At 29.6% G+C, this 16,058-nt stretch overlaps 1 protein-coding gene across 15 annotated transcripts in view; it reads left to right on the forward strand.

Moving 5' to 3' along the window:
* Positions 1 to 16,058, forward strand: part of LOC106880457 (rap guanine nucleotide exchange factor 1) — a 187,620-nt gene that overhangs the window by 150,726 nt on the left and 20,836 nt on the right. For 8 of the 15 annotated variants that reach the window (XM_052972635.2, XM_052972647.2, XM_052972659.2 and 5 more), the window contains 7 exons: positions 893 to 1,276; positions 1,670 to 2,181; positions 3,544 to 3,803; positions 5,761 to 5,897; positions 6,326 to 6,494; positions 7,201 to 7,276; positions 11,853 to 11,882. In XM_052972635.2, coding sequence (XP_052828595.1) covers positions 893 to 1,276; positions 1,670 to 2,181; positions 3,544 to 3,803; positions 5,761 to 5,897; positions 6,326 to 6,494; positions 7,201 to 7,276; positions 11,853 to 11,882 — 1,568 coding nt within the window. The remainder of the gene's footprint in view (positions 1 to 892; positions 1,277 to 1,669; positions 2,182 to 3,543; positions 3,804 to 5,760; positions 5,898 to 6,325; positions 6,495 to 7,200; positions 7,277 to 11,852; positions 11,883 to 16,058) is intronic. The other 7 variants (XM_052972641.2, XM_089362057.1, XM_089362199.1 and 4 more) reach the window with 1 other exon arrangement.

Genomic DNA, 16,058 nt, shown 5'->3' on the forward strand with positions numbered 1-16,058 from the left:
ATTTCTGAAATAATTATGCTTTTGCATGCACACGCACACACACACACACACACACACACACACACACACATACAGTCATTCATTGATTCATATTTAAAATAAGCTTTTCTTTGTGTATTCAGTAAATACTGTGAGGAGTGATAATCACCAACATATAACAAGAAAAAGAATACAGAAATGCTACAAAATCTTTTGATATTTCATAATAGATTATTAAGTAATAATGTGAATTAAACAGTTTTTATGTATTCTTAAGTAACTAAAATGACTTCAATGATGCAAGGATATATAGCATTTCAGAAACATAACACGCTAACATTTCCATGATTCACCTTGAAAATATATATTTGTTAAAAATAGAATTAAGAAAATAAAGAATAAAAGATGTTAATTAGTTTTGAGAAAGTAAATGATTTTGATGTTCACAATATAAATATATTCTACCAAAGCATGATGAATTTTTTTTTTTTTTTTGGTCTTCCTTTTAATTTTAAAATATATTTGTTATTCATAATAATTATGGTTTTAATCATTTAATATCACTACTGTTTAGTTTTTTTAAGTACTAAAATATTAATTTTTGCTTATTCTGTTGAAAACTGTTTTAGAATGTTTGATATTTTTATCAAAAGACTCATAAATAATGAATTATTCTTTTATTTATGAATTAATAAGAAATATTCTTTTAAAGCTTTGATTATTCAAGTGTTCTTGTATAAAGTATCTAGTATTTCAAACTGATTTAAAAAACTTAAGACATTTTGCATGTAATAATATTTTATCAAATCTTCTTATAATTTTATTGATAATAAATAGGTGTTGTGCTTATACCATCCGTAACAAATATTGTCAATTGTGTTTAACTTTTTTTCTCCATTTTTATCTTTTATAGAATGATGAGCAAATCTTCAACTGAAGAGAGTGAGCTTGAAACTCCTCCTCCTCTTCCGGAAAAGCAGCGCATCTCAAGTGCCACCACCTTAAACATGATGGGAAGCAGCAAAGGAGATAGCAATGGCCACTCTTCTTCAAGCCAATCCCCACTTAGTAGCATGCTTTTTCCTAGTCCATCTCAAGACCATTCTCTAGGTGGTTGTAGCAATAGCTCAGGACTAGTAACTCCATCCAGTCAATCGCCACGCAGTTGTTCCCCTTTAAGTCGCTCTCCCGCCAGCAGTATTGGTTCTGGTCTCAACCAATCAATGGATGATTTACTTAGCAGTAGTAATCGAAGTAGTAGAACTAATAGTTTTTCTTATGCATCTTCAGATTCAAGGTTAGGTTTCATTCTTATTTCTACATAATTTTATTTCCATATGTAAATTTAACTTACTTCTATAGGGAAAACAATCTCGCACCATTCATCTGTGAATCAATATAGCTCAATTTAAAGTATTATAAAATGAATCCATTTGCCAACTGCATTAAGCAAACAATATTGTATTGAATAAACTATGTTTATTGATGATATTTTTCTTTTTAACTTTGAAATTGTAAATACATATAAATATAATTTCACAAATTTTAAAACTTTCTTTGAATCTTAGTAAATTTTTTTAGCTATTTTTCAAAATATTTTGTCCTTTTTTTCCCCCCCTCTTTTCTAGTTACAAAATTTTAATCTGAAATATCAAAATTTCATATGTTTATATCAAATGTTTAATTGCAGGAGTGCTACAATGGAAAGCAGTGTTGAATATGCTCTTGCTGTTGATGAAATTAACCAGCTGACCAAAAAGATCAACCAGCTAACAACAAGCATCAAGGAAGTTCCACCTCCTGTGCCTGCAAAGGGTTCAAAATCGCCCCGCTTCCCATCACATTATGACAATGTACCACTGGGAGAAGGTTCTGGGGGCTTACCGGTCAGTGGCTTGGTGGGGATATGTGCTAATACTACTGGCATGAGCCAAACCATCAGTCACATGAGCAGTCACAGCACTTCTTGTAGCAGTAGCAGTAGCCTGAATACGCGCATGGTCTCTCATTTCAACAGTGCTATGGCCAGTGGCATGCCATCCTTCTCACACTTTCACTCTCATAAATCCAGCTCTTATTTCTTCTCACAAAGTTCACAAGAAACCATATCCAGTTCAGAATTCTCATCTGGTATCAGTCATTCAAGTTTGGAGAGTTTACATCAGCATGGACCACCACCATTACCACCAAAGAAGAAACATAGTATGTGGTTTCAAATTGTTTTTCTACATTTTTGTAATGTTACAATACTTCTCCAAATTTAGAATCTCCAAATTAAAAAAAGTAGGATAAAGAATTATACTTTATATTAAGAAATAACAAAACACAAGATACTTATTAAAATATATTTATATACTAAAATTTATTGGGCTTCTTTTTTACTATATGAAGATGGAATTAAAAAGAAGAGTTTGGGTTATGGGAAACTGATGACCTCACCAGATAAGTAAAACAGTTTTCATCTTGGAAAAACTAAAGTTTCATTGACTTTTACTGAAGGATTATAGATAACCAAAAATATTGCTAAACAAAATTAATAACATGACAAATTGCTATTTTGTTGTTATTAATTTGCTACCTTATTTCTATTTCACATCACACCCACATTAACGTTTTCTGTTCCTTCTTCTGAATCACCATTACTTTACACCTATTGCCTGAAAAGACAGAAAGGTGATTTACTTTTTGTCTTTCACTGCACTTTCACCTTCAAAATGTAACTGCAATGATGTTTATTCTCACAATGGACTAATGGAATTAGTTATTGTGAACTCATATCAGTGTATCACCACTTTCACCACCAATTGTTAATTTCACTTGAAGTTCTGTGCATAAAATACAGGAGTGGCTGTGTGGTAAGTAGCTTGCTTACCAACCACATGGATCCGGGTTCATTCCCACTGCGTGGCACCTTGGACACATGTCTTCTACTATAGCCTTGGGCCAACCAAAGCCTTGTGAGTGGATTTGGTAGACAGAAACTGAAAGAAGCCTGTCGTATATATGTGTGTATATATATATATCATCATCATCATCATCATCGTTTAACGTCCGCTTTCCATGCTAGAATTTTAGTAACCTACTGAAGCTTTCAACAGTCTACTGAGCTAATTTAGTGACATCTGATGAATAAATCAAATAACAAGCAAACAGTTATATATACTCATGCATGTATTGTATCAGAACATTATTTTTAACAGTAAACTAATAAGGCAACAAATTTACTTTGAAGCTAAATTATTTGGGATTGATTACATTTTATATAAAGTTAAAATAAATATCATCAAATAGATTTTCATTTGCTGTTATCTTCGGTAGGGTCCAAATTTCATTTCATCCCCCTTTCAGTATTCAAAATTGTTTTGTTTTTTTAGGGGGGGGGGATCTTAAAGCTTTTAGAATCCTATTAAATTTCTTTTCATTCCCTTTATTTTTTTCACCAACAAATTTTATCACTATTTTGGCATTCATTTTGTATAGAATTAATAAAATAATTTTTGTCTTAGTAATAACAAATCTTTGATTTCCTCATTAATGTAATTCCCTTTTACGTCTGTTTTCCAGTTCAAACGTATATGCAAACATTTGGCTCCTGTGTGCAGCCTAATGCTACAGAATTAGCGCACATATCTCGCCGATCACTTAACTTCTTCGAGGCTGAATGGAAACATCACCAGAAAGAGTTACATAGGTCAATATATCCTCGATCTAATACTATCAGTGTCATCTCTGATATCTCTAGTGGAAGTTCAGATAATACGTCTGGCATTGGCTCAGCTGAAAATATGGGAACTCCTCCTGCACTTCCAGCTAAATTGGGACGAGTAAGTATTCCAGAAAATAACTGGACATTTTGAATATTTAACACGCACAAAACACCACTGAGAAAATTGTTTGTAATTCTATTTTTGTTTAATATATATATATATATACTGTTTGGTAAAAGTTTTCTTTATAACCATGTGATTCCAGATTTTCATCCTACTGCATTGCATATTGGGTAAGGGTCATCTATCATAGCTTCAGGCTGACCACTCTCTTAGTAGTGAAATATAGTAGATCAAAACTGCAGTCCACGTGTGTGTTTGTATATAGCAGTGTAAAATACATGTTTAAATCCATAGTAAGAGAGGTAACTCTCAGAAGGGATATAAATCTGATCAAATTTATACTATTACATAAACATCGATATAATTAATAGCAGTCTACACCAAATAAAATAATGTTTCCATGTCATTTTACCATCATTAACTGCTGCCTTCTTGATCTTCAAATTTGACTCTTGATCTATGAGTCTTGAGGACCAAGTGCTCCAGGAAACTTGTTTATGAATTAACTGAGATATCAAGTTTAATGCATGAGCAGAAGAAGGAACTAAAAAAAAAAAAAAACATTAAAAATTGAGAGTTAATAGTGAAAATGGCAAAATGATTAATACTTAAAACTTTCATAGACCATTCATGAAGTAGTAATATTAATTATGTGTCAGAATGTGTGTTGGATGTATGAATGACATTATTCTAGAATAACCCAGTTAAGTTTGTAAAAATATATAACCAGCTGGAATGATAAAAAATGTATATGAATTAACACTGATATATAGATATATAAATTTTTATATGGAGATTAGAATATAAGGCACTCTTATAACAAAAATATGTCCCAGAAAATCAACCTGAGTCTTATAAACACAAGATTAGAGTCTGGATTATTGGCAGAGAGTGATTCAGGTGCTGCATTGCTGTTTAAAATGAACTACAAACATCTCTGTTACAAGCATGTTTCCTAGAGTTATTAGTATTTTCTAAGAAAACAATGTTTTTCAAATAAAACACCACCAGTTATCATTGCCTTCCATGCTGGCATGGATTGGACTTACTCCAACCCATGATGGTCTTTATTTATTGGAAGTCACTGTTTTCATAGATTGGTGCTAATACATGTCATTTGACTTGGATTCTACTGTTGGATGCCCTTCCTATTGCCAACCCCTTTACTGAGTATGTTGGTGCATTTTCTTGTAGCACTAACACAAGAGCAGTTGAATAGTCTTTGACACAAGCTGCATGATATGATATATTATTAGCTAATAATTCATTTTATATGGTGATATTTTTAACAAAATTTAAATAACCTTATATTTCAAATTTTTAGAGAAGTTATGAGGCAAAAATTCTTTAATAGACTTACATAAGAGCATTTTAAGTTGTATACAAAATACTAAGTTATAAATAAATAAAACAAGTTATAGCTTTATGAAACCAGTCAAAATTATGATTATTTGTGAATTTAATCGAAAGCACAAGAGTAGCAAAACTTTTTGTATGTGTGTGTGTGTGTGTTAATACTAGCTGGTGAATTCTCATAAGGATCTAAATATATCAATCAAATTTTAAATTAATTTGCTGATGATGAAGACTATGAATGGCAAGCAAAAACATCATTTATAAAATATTTTCAAGAAAGGGCCTGCCAAAATTGAGTCCTGATTATACTTTCCAACAGCATTTTACCATTTATTGGGTTCATTTATCATCTTCTCTATGAGGTTTGACATCCTGAAATTAAATTTCACTATTTCTGCCCATGCATGTCTTCCTTGATCTTTCTCTTCCACAGTTTCCTTCTACTTGGATTTCTCCTAGTACTGTACCCATTTAGCATCCATACCAATGTCTTCAACTATCAAGCATTCTACATCTGATACCATTTTTGTCTATTTTCTCTCAGCTCATTCACTTGATTCATTCAATTATATTAACAAACCATTTTTGTAATTAGTCTTCTAACAGACAGAGCCAAGCATCTACAATATCCAGCCAATCAGATGCCTCAATTGAAGGTCCTGCAGAAGTAGTTCGAGAAAAATCTGCTAGTATGATAGAACCGCCAGTTGTTCCACCTACAACTCCTGAAATGTAAGTAAAATACAATATACACTTAATCATTAGTATAACTATGTTAATGTTATAGTCATACAATGGGGCTTTAGAGTCAAACTCTTTTTTTACTTATTTAACTTTTTCATCTCAGAAAACCTATGTATATGTACATATGTTTCGCAACCAGTGGACAAAGAGGTAGTTGCCTTAAATAACGTGCTAATTAATTATTATACATCCAGTGTACATATACTTTTGTCAATGTCAAGTTTTGCGCCACATAGAATTTTGACATATACTTGACTATTAAAAATTAGAAGGAAATTACCTCATTACAAAATTTCAGTTATCCAGGTGAAAAACTGATTTTACAACTTAGAATATTCAGCAATACATACATTCATTTTTATATATAAAGATTACTTTTGTTATTCAAACCTTCATAGAAATCAATTGTCTTATAGGGAACTGAAGCGGTCATCAGCCCCTGCTGAAGTTAGTGAACAGACGAAAAAAAATGATAAATCCGTATCTCCAAAATCGGAAATCCTTAAAGATGCTGACTCAGACTTTATAGAATTGAAACCATTAGATGATGTGGATGTTTCTGATCAATTGATCAGAAAAAGACCAGTAAGTATTGCATTCTCTATTTCTACACTAGAATAAGAACTTGATACACTCATCACCCTTCTTCTCCAATTTAGATATCTATAACCTATATAGACACAGATATTTAAATTGTATTGGATGATAAACGGAAAAAAAATAATGTGAATTCATAAGTTTCTTGCTCTTATTTCTCTGATCCATCAGATGAAAAATAGAGCATTGGAAAACTGAGAAAATTGTGGGATGTTAAAAGCATCAGTCAGTGTTCATGTCTGGGACACATACATTGAAATTTACATATGCAACTAAATGGTAAGTGTTGTGTAAACAGTACAATGTGTCTGTGAGAGGAAATAGTATGCTCACAAACAAAATTATACTGGATTAAAATGAGATTTGTAGAGACTCGCTATGTTACAAATAGTCCAACTTTAACACTGGAAATTATAATGCTCTTTATTTGTGTTAATAATAGCAACTGTGCCTCAGTTGCATTCAAATCATACACACATTAGATATCTAGTATCCTTCCTTTCTTTTGTATCTACACAGATACTCAGAGAGAAAATGTCAAATTCAAAATGTTTCTCCATTCCTATATAGATTGACACTAATTAATAGTTAGGTATTTAACTCTTATTTATTACTTGATTTCAGGCGTTCTTATATTTCTCAATAACTACTGACTCATCTAATTTTCCATATTTGTCATGTTTCTATTTTTTAGACAGAAGTGGGACCAGAAATAAGAGGTGGATCAGTCGATGCTCTTCTTGTGCATGCTACAGTTGCAAGCAAAAGTGGTAAGTCACTTTAAACTTTTTTCTTCCTAATTTCATCTATTATGAATTTACACATTCAAAAATATTAGTCATATTACTTGAGTCACAGATTATTTTTCTCTGTTCTTCATTCCAATAAACCTACCATCTACCTTTGGTTAAATTTATACTCTTTAAGATTATTTTATTATTGTTTTATATTTTACTTAATTATAGCCATTTTTACTTTTCATAGAAAATTTATTCAGTGATGAAATATTTTGGTTTCATGGATTTCAATTGCTCTATATATTACCAAGGCAGTTTCAATTATGTTTTTGTAATTAATTTCATTTCTGTTTAACCATTATATCATTTATTATCATTACTGTGGGCACTCTGAGAATTGCATCCTGTTAAAATAGATTTTCTTGGCCATTCTGCAAAATGTTGAAAATTTACCTATATATGTGTGTAGAAAGGTGGATGCATGGCTAGAAAGAAGGAAATGAAATAGCCTAGTTCTATTACTTCTAAGTGAAATTTTTTAAATACTTAAAGAATAGCTTCTCTTTTCCACAAACTCAACTTATTTTGTAGAGTAAAATTTCTGAACATTTTATTTAGTTTATCAAAATTCTATAATAACTTGCTTACATGTGACAGTAATTTATTTCAGATGATAAAAGAACAAATTTTCTCTATCCAGCTTTCTTATTATGAAATATATAAACAAAATTTAATATGCTTGTTTCTTTAGTTATTGTTTGACAAAAAGTCCATTTAGTGGATATAGTTTTACCACCATTTTCACACAATTTTGCTTTCTGATCAATTTTAAATCTCCTTGTTTTACATACATACATATATATATATATATATATATATATATATATATATATATATATATATGTATGGACATTGAACAATGATGATGATGTATGTATGTGTGTATGTGTGTATATATATATATATATATATATATATATATATATATATATATATATAAAAAAACAATTTCATTGCGTTAAGCATTATAACTTTTAACACATATATACTACTGTATTCGCTTTTATTATTATTTCATAAAAATACGATATTCATTTGCATCAAAGACTTTCATTGGACATCTATAATCTAGTCGCAGACATTCTGTCACAGAATGCTTTAAGGTGTCAGTAACCAGTTCATAGATGATGAAATACTTTGATAAAGTAAATACAGCAATGTAATATACATACACATCGTTATTTTTCATTAAAATTTTCTTACTCATAACTTTTATTTCATTTTCATCACTTTTGTTTCTAAAAAAATTTTTTATAGGCACAGGTATGGTCACTGTCCAAGACTGGAATCAGTATGTGTGTGTTTGTGTGTGTGTGTGTTGTTTAATGTACACAGTTGAAAAATACAAGCTACTAATAGTTTCATGGATTAGTAGCTCATATCTTTACACTATGTATATTAAATGATATTCATCTCACACTGGATGGAGTAGTAGTTTTTGTTTTTTTTGTTGAACTTTAATAGGACAATAAACTATATATATATATATATATATATATATATATATATATATATATAGTTCAAAAACACAATAACAAAAAAACAAAAACACAACAAAGTGAGGACGTGATATGGATAGTATTATTGGACGCTCAGGAAAGGAAAGAGAGAGAGTGTATATATATATATATGGACAAGTATAATTGTGTGGTAAAGAAGTTTGCTTTCCATGATTTGAGTTCTGACCCAATGTGTAGCATGTATATTCTAATATAGTACAGGCCAACCAAAGCTCTCAAGGCCTTGATCACTGGAAACTAGAAGATCCCTATTATGTGTGTGTTTGTATGTATACTGTTCTTTCTGAGTTAGCCTAGTCTTGAGAAAGAAATCAGCCACAGGCATGACAGTGTAGTAAGAAGTTTGTTGCCCAACCACATGGTTTCAGATTCAGTCATACTGCATGCACCTTGGGCAACTGTCTTCTAATATAGCTTCAGGCTGACCAAAGCCTTGTGAGTGGATTTGGTAGATGGAAACTGAAAGAAGCCTATTGGTTGTGTATCTCACTACCACTTGACAACTAGTGTTGGTTTCTTTATGCCCTTGTAACTTAACAGTTCATCAAAAAGAAGCTGATAGAATAAGTACGAGGCTTGAAAATAAATACTGGGGTTGATTTGTTTGACTAAAACCCTTCAAAGTCATGCCTCAGCATGTCAATAGTCTAATGACTGAAACAAGTAAGATAAAATAACTCTTAGATATATTTATTCAAGTTAACTGTTGTTGTTTCACTCCAAATTAGCCTTGCTTGAATATTTGTATGGCATATACAACTAGATGTGATCTTCATATCTATTGCTCCAGATAAGCCATGCCTAGGAGACCATGCAGTGATATACTTTATGATTTGAAGCAACATAGATGTCAGTAAACTTATTTAATGTGCTCGATGACATACTGAGATGTATTTCTATATATCTACATTGACATGTTGGGACATTAATTCAGAAATACTTTAATCTGATTCATACATAGCCAAGGTGCATGGCTCAGGGGTTAGAGTGTAGGCTCACAATCATGAGGTTATGAGTTTGATTCCTGAACCGAGCTGTGTGTTGTGTTCTTGAGCAAGACACTTTATTTCACATTGCTCCTGTTCACTCATCTGTAGACATGAGTTGGAACATCATTGGTACTAAGCTGTATCGACCTTTGCCTTTCCCTTGGATAACGTCAGTTTTGTGGAGTAGGGTGGCTGGTATGCATGGGTGACTACTGATCTTCCATAAACAACCTTGCCTGGGCTTGTGCTTCGGAGGGGAACTTCCTATGTCCAATCCCATGATTATTCAAAACCAAAAGGGGTCTTACTCTTTACCCTTACTTAGCCAAATGCAATCAATAGTAATTAATTGATTCAGTTAGGATCTTTTTATGATTATTTTGATTGAATTCCTCAATTTTCTTGTCTTTAAAAAAAACGAAAACAAATTGGTAAATTCCATGTTTTCAGCACATTCTCATTTCATATCATTTTCAAAATAATATCTGATGTCTTTATGTTATTTTAGAAGTTGTATTTTAATAATATTTCCCTCCCAACCATTACTAATGATATGTCTATGCATGAAGCAATATCAGGTAATATTATTATTTCATGCTTGCATTATTTACAAGTGTTTTTCCTTGTCTTGATTTTTTTTTTTTTTAATTGTGAAAATTAACTTGCTGAAAGAGGTGCATACCACTACTGTTTACATTTTATACTCATTACATATAATTGAATAATTCATTTTACAAAATTGCATGGTAATTTAATAGTACCAGCTACACTATTCATGCACTCATGTTATTGTATGTACATATTCAATGGAATTACGTAGTATATATTCATTTTGGATTGGACTGGAACTTGGAGGGTCTAATCCATAGTGAGTATTTCAAATTTATTTGATGCGGATGTACTCACTTTAATGAGAACAATTACTAGGTTTTAATTTCAGTTTTGACTGTTTAGTAAATGTAGATATTGTTACAAAAAATCTACTTATATTAGTAAAATGTAGAATAATTAATGAATTTTAATAACCTGCTACTGGTTACAAGTAACTAACAAACTCAATAAAGTTAATGTAACTAAATACTTGTTATACATAATCCAAAACAAGCTTCTTCTGATCCAGTTCTATATTTAAGAGATGAGGAATTCTGTACATCATTTACATTATTTACATTCAGCGGATATTTGTCCTCATCTTGTTTGTTGTTAACACAATGTTTCGGCTGATATACCCTCTAGCCTTCTTCAGGTGTCTTGAGGAAATTTCGAACCTGAGTTCTCATTCCTAAGGTATTTTTCAATAAGAGCGCTTAACCACTACACCATATGCCCATGGGCATATGGCGTAGTGGTTAAGAGCGTGAGCTACTAACCCCAAGATTCCGAGTTTGATTCCAAGCAGTGATCTGAACAATAACAATAATAATAATAATAACATCGAAAAATACCTTAGGAATGAGAACCCAAGTTCGAAATTTCCCCAAGACACCTGAAGAAGGCTGGAGGGTATATCAGCCGAAACGTTGTGTTAACAACAAACAAGATGAGGACAAATATCAGTCGAATGTAAATAATGTAAATAAAGCTTCTTCTGAGTTCTCTTGTTAAAACTCTATTCATGTTAACTAAATAGTCTCTAATCATACCTGCAATTCAGGCTCTATTTGTAAGATGTACACCACTGATTTTTCAGCTGTAAAATCAGTTTCAAAGACAAAAATGCTTTGTAGCTTCAAAAAAATTTGAAGCAGTTTATAAGCAGAAAACATTTTTCTAATTTTTTTTTTCTATTTTAAGGAAGATAAATATTATATACCAATAAGGAACCACAAGAAAGGATTTTTTTTTCTTTAATAAAACAAAAGTTGAAGTGTGCATGAAATTAGCAAACCTTTTTTTAATATATAAGAATCAATGTTCTGGATTAAATTCAAAACTTATTTCCAACTGTTTATTTCATTTTAAATTACTATTTTGAACCATTTCATTCTATGCTTTAAAAAAATTAAGTTAAAGCTCCATCATCATTTCTTCATACTTAAGGCTCACAAGAAGACTTGGTTAATGAAGAAGGTAAGGTTTTGCCTACTCTATCAATATATGACTACAGACTAACCCTAGCCCTAGTCAACAAAATAAGAGAAGCCTTCATCTGCATTTTTATCATTGTTTGCAATATAGGTGTGTGTATGTGTGTGTGTGTATATATATATATATATATATATATATATATATATACATATCAACACATGCATAACTAACTCTTTTTACTGTTTCTCACTCTCATCATTTATTTTGTTCTTTTTTATTTAACTAATAAGTTACATGTTATTGCCTTCCTGCTTATAACCATATCTTTATAATACTAATGCTTGTTTATTTAACTTTTTATTTTAACCCTGCTAAATTTCACTTTGCTTCTAATCCAATTTTTATTATTGCAAGTGTTTAATGATTCCAAATAATGCTTTTAGTAATCACATGGCCGATTTGTATTTTATAATTGTCTCTAAAATCAGATTTATTAGGAACTAAAAAGCATCTTGGAAGAATTTACATACTATATCTTATAAAACCATAGTAGTATCTAAAAGTACTTTGTGATTACCACATTTAGTAATATTATAGATTAGTTAAATGGTGTAGCATGTAAAAGAATGAAATAGGTAAAAGGACTAAGCAGTTTTGAATGTAAAGTTCAGAGTTCTCCTTTTATTAAACTCTGAAGGAAAAAATTTTCTTAGCTTTTATAAATTAAAACCTATTAATTTAGTGCATTATCTAAAATTCTGGCTTCAGTAATATCTATTAAAGCCAACCAGTGTTGTTGAAACAATATTCCTTTTCCCTCTAGCGGTAGGTAAATTAGGATTGAATAGTAAATATCTATGCATTAACACTTTCCATATCTACAGACAAACACTTTCTTTGGAAAAATGTAGACACATATAATTAATACCATTTTCATTCTTATATAATAATGAAATGACTGGACAATTAGTGAACTTCTTTCCTTTATAATGTTTTATTGAACTTCAATGATTTCCATGAAATAGTCATAATTTTAGATGTTTAGGTTTTTGTAATAAAATCATTTACTCTGTTTCGTATTGCATTCAAAGAGCAACAATCTTGTCCTGTACATCACTGCTAATACATTATTAACCCATTTTGTTAACATATCTCTGTTTAAATACACTACCATTGTTTAATCTAATTTTGAAGTAATACAGAATTTATTAAAATAACTTTGTCTTTATTAAACCGGTGTTTGGAATATAAATTAACATGAAATTTTGATGGAAGGTTTGAATTTAGACCACTTTTAAAACAGAATTTGTATCATAGAAACAAGGGTGGATTAGTATCAACAGGGTGAAGGAGAGAACCCAATAACTTTCTTAACAATAAATACTCATTCACCTGGTTTGACACCACTACCTAGCCTGTCTTTGCATATCTTTAGCAGAAGCTACTCTGTCGTAAGTATTCAAACTAAGTCTCTAGTTTGAAGATTAACCAATATCTTGATGTGTTGCTTACTGTTGCTGCAACTCATGAGTTGTGGTTTCTTCCACACCAGTCATAGAGGCTCTAAAATTTAATTAAGGAACCTAAAAGTTGAAAAATATTTTTTGAACTTTTATAAAATCAATCTTATTTAGTTAGACTTTAAATTTACTTTGTGTTAAATTAGCTATTTCATTAAATGTAATAGGTAAAATTTCATCATATAACTTTTTCTGTTTATTATTATTATTATTTTCTTTCTCTTGATCCTTATTTTCAGCAAGTTGTAAATTTAAAGAGCTTTGAGTCAATTATTTAAAACTATATTAGTAAAGTTGCCTCCCCTAAATAAATGAGCAACAAATCTGAAGTTGTACTACTTAACATATTGACACTCACTCACAAGCAAGCCATTTAGAGATAGCTACAAATATATGCTCTATGTTATGACAAAATAGTATTTGATTTATATTCATGAGTCTTCATTCGATTTCAGTTGCTCTGAATATCGTCTTTGCTTTCTCCAAAATTAAAAACAGAATGTTATTCTTAAGTGAATTCTGAAACCGAAACTTATTCTTTACAATTGGCTAAAATGTTATTTTGAAAGTTGGTAGTGTTACAAACTATATATATAAGGTACTTATTGTTTTTCCCATGTTAGTTTCATTTCTAGATTACAAAGTTTTTTCTAATGTAAAATAACTCCAGCACATAAGCTTTGTATAGTCCATATGGAATTCAGCTCTTTTTAAATAGGTTGCTAGATGCATGAATATAAAATTAGTTTTTTTTTTTATTTTTTGTTTTCTAATTTATTCTTTATCCATTTTATTTTTAATTTTACTACTAACTTAATGTTCTTGAGCACTTTTGTTAAATGTTATTTCCCATCCACCCTTATTTCTGCTTTTATCAGTGTATCAATTTAACATGCCTTAATACACTTAACACATCAGTGAATGCTTCTCTTCGTTTTGTTTGAATAACTTTTTTTTTTAAACCATAAAGGTATTTGCTTGTAATGAAATCACCTTCATCCATTTGTATTTGTTGTGTTAAGCATGTTTGACCGTGTTTTGTCTCACTTCACCCTTCATTATTTGGCACTGTAGCAGTAACTTGAATGTTTGCTAATTCACTCGTAGATTTCATAAAAATGAACACATTTCATTTTATAGAAATTTATTGCCAATGATATGTATATATATATATATATATATATATATATATATATATATATATATATATATATATATATATATATATATATATATATGTATGTATATATATATGTATGTATATATATATGTATGTATATATATATGTATGTATATATATATATATGTATGTATATATATATATATGTATGTATGTATATATATATGTATGTATATATATATGTATGTATATATATATATATGTATGTATATATATATATATGTATGTATATATATATGTATGTATATATATATGTATGTATATATATATGTATGTATATATATATGTATGTATATATATATGTATGTATATATGTATGTATGTATATATATATGTATGTATGTATATATATATGTATGTATGTATATATATATGTATGTATGTATATATATATATATGTATGTATATATATATATGTATGTATATATATATGTATGTATGTATATATATATATATGTGTATATGAATATATGTATATGTGTATATATGTATATGTATGTATGTGTATATGTTTGTATATGTATGTATGTGTATGTATGTATATGTATATATGTATCTGTGTATATATATATATATATATATATATATATATGTGTGTGTGTGTGTGTGTATGTATCTGTGTATTTATATGTATGTATGTATCTGTGTGTATATATGTATATATATATATATATATATATATATATATATATATATATATATATATATATATATATATATATATATATATATATATATATGGCTTATTTGGCTTATTTGGCAATATCTCTTAGTGGTTTATAACCCTAGGCCACAGTGGTCATGGCCTTGGTAATAGCTTCTTCACTGCTTAGTTCAAGAGCTTTTTTTTAGATTTATTTTTTATTTTAAAGCTAAAAATCACTTGTGATGATAAGAAGTCTCTTATTCACTCCTTTTAGCTTTTGAAATTTAATATAAACAGAATAATGTTGACAATGGTTATTTTTGACAAATTAACATCCTAAAAATATTGATTCTTACCTCAAATAAAATTTATCTAATCTGTTTCTTAAACAATTTGTAGAACTAGCCTTGGTATACTGTTGTATTCAGTGTCCAACTAGGAACTTAATAAATCTAAATTTCAAACAGCAGAACCATTAGATTGTTATTAACTATCTTATAAAATACATCACCAACCATACTTTTTAATTTCTCTTCAAAAAAATCACTTCAGAGTGCTACCTTTTAATGTATACAACTCATTATTCTAATTGCATTCTAAATTGCCAAATAATAAGAGCTGAAATCATCTACTTACAAAATAACACTCACTATTGGGGGCCTATTTATTTGTGGCTTTCATTTGTTACTGCCCACTCTATTTCTCTCTCTCTTTTTTTTTTACACTAGAAAGGTTTTTTTTTTTCTTCATCTAATCATTGTCTTGTTTCATTTAATCATTGTAAATTATTCTAAATTAATATTTTTCTCTTCAATGGTGGTGCCTTTGCTTTCCTGTCTATATATTGTGTTACTCTTCCTGGAGACTGCTGG

The sequence above is a fragment of the Octopus bimaculoides genome, chromosome 1 (genome assembly GCF_046866305.1).
Source record: "Octopus bimaculoides isolate indiv1 chromosome 1, ASM4686630v1, whole genome shotgun sequence".
In the NCBI taxonomy this organism is placed as follows: domain Eukaryota; kingdom Metazoa; phylum Mollusca; class Cephalopoda; order Octopoda; family Octopodidae; genus Octopus; species Octopus bimaculoides.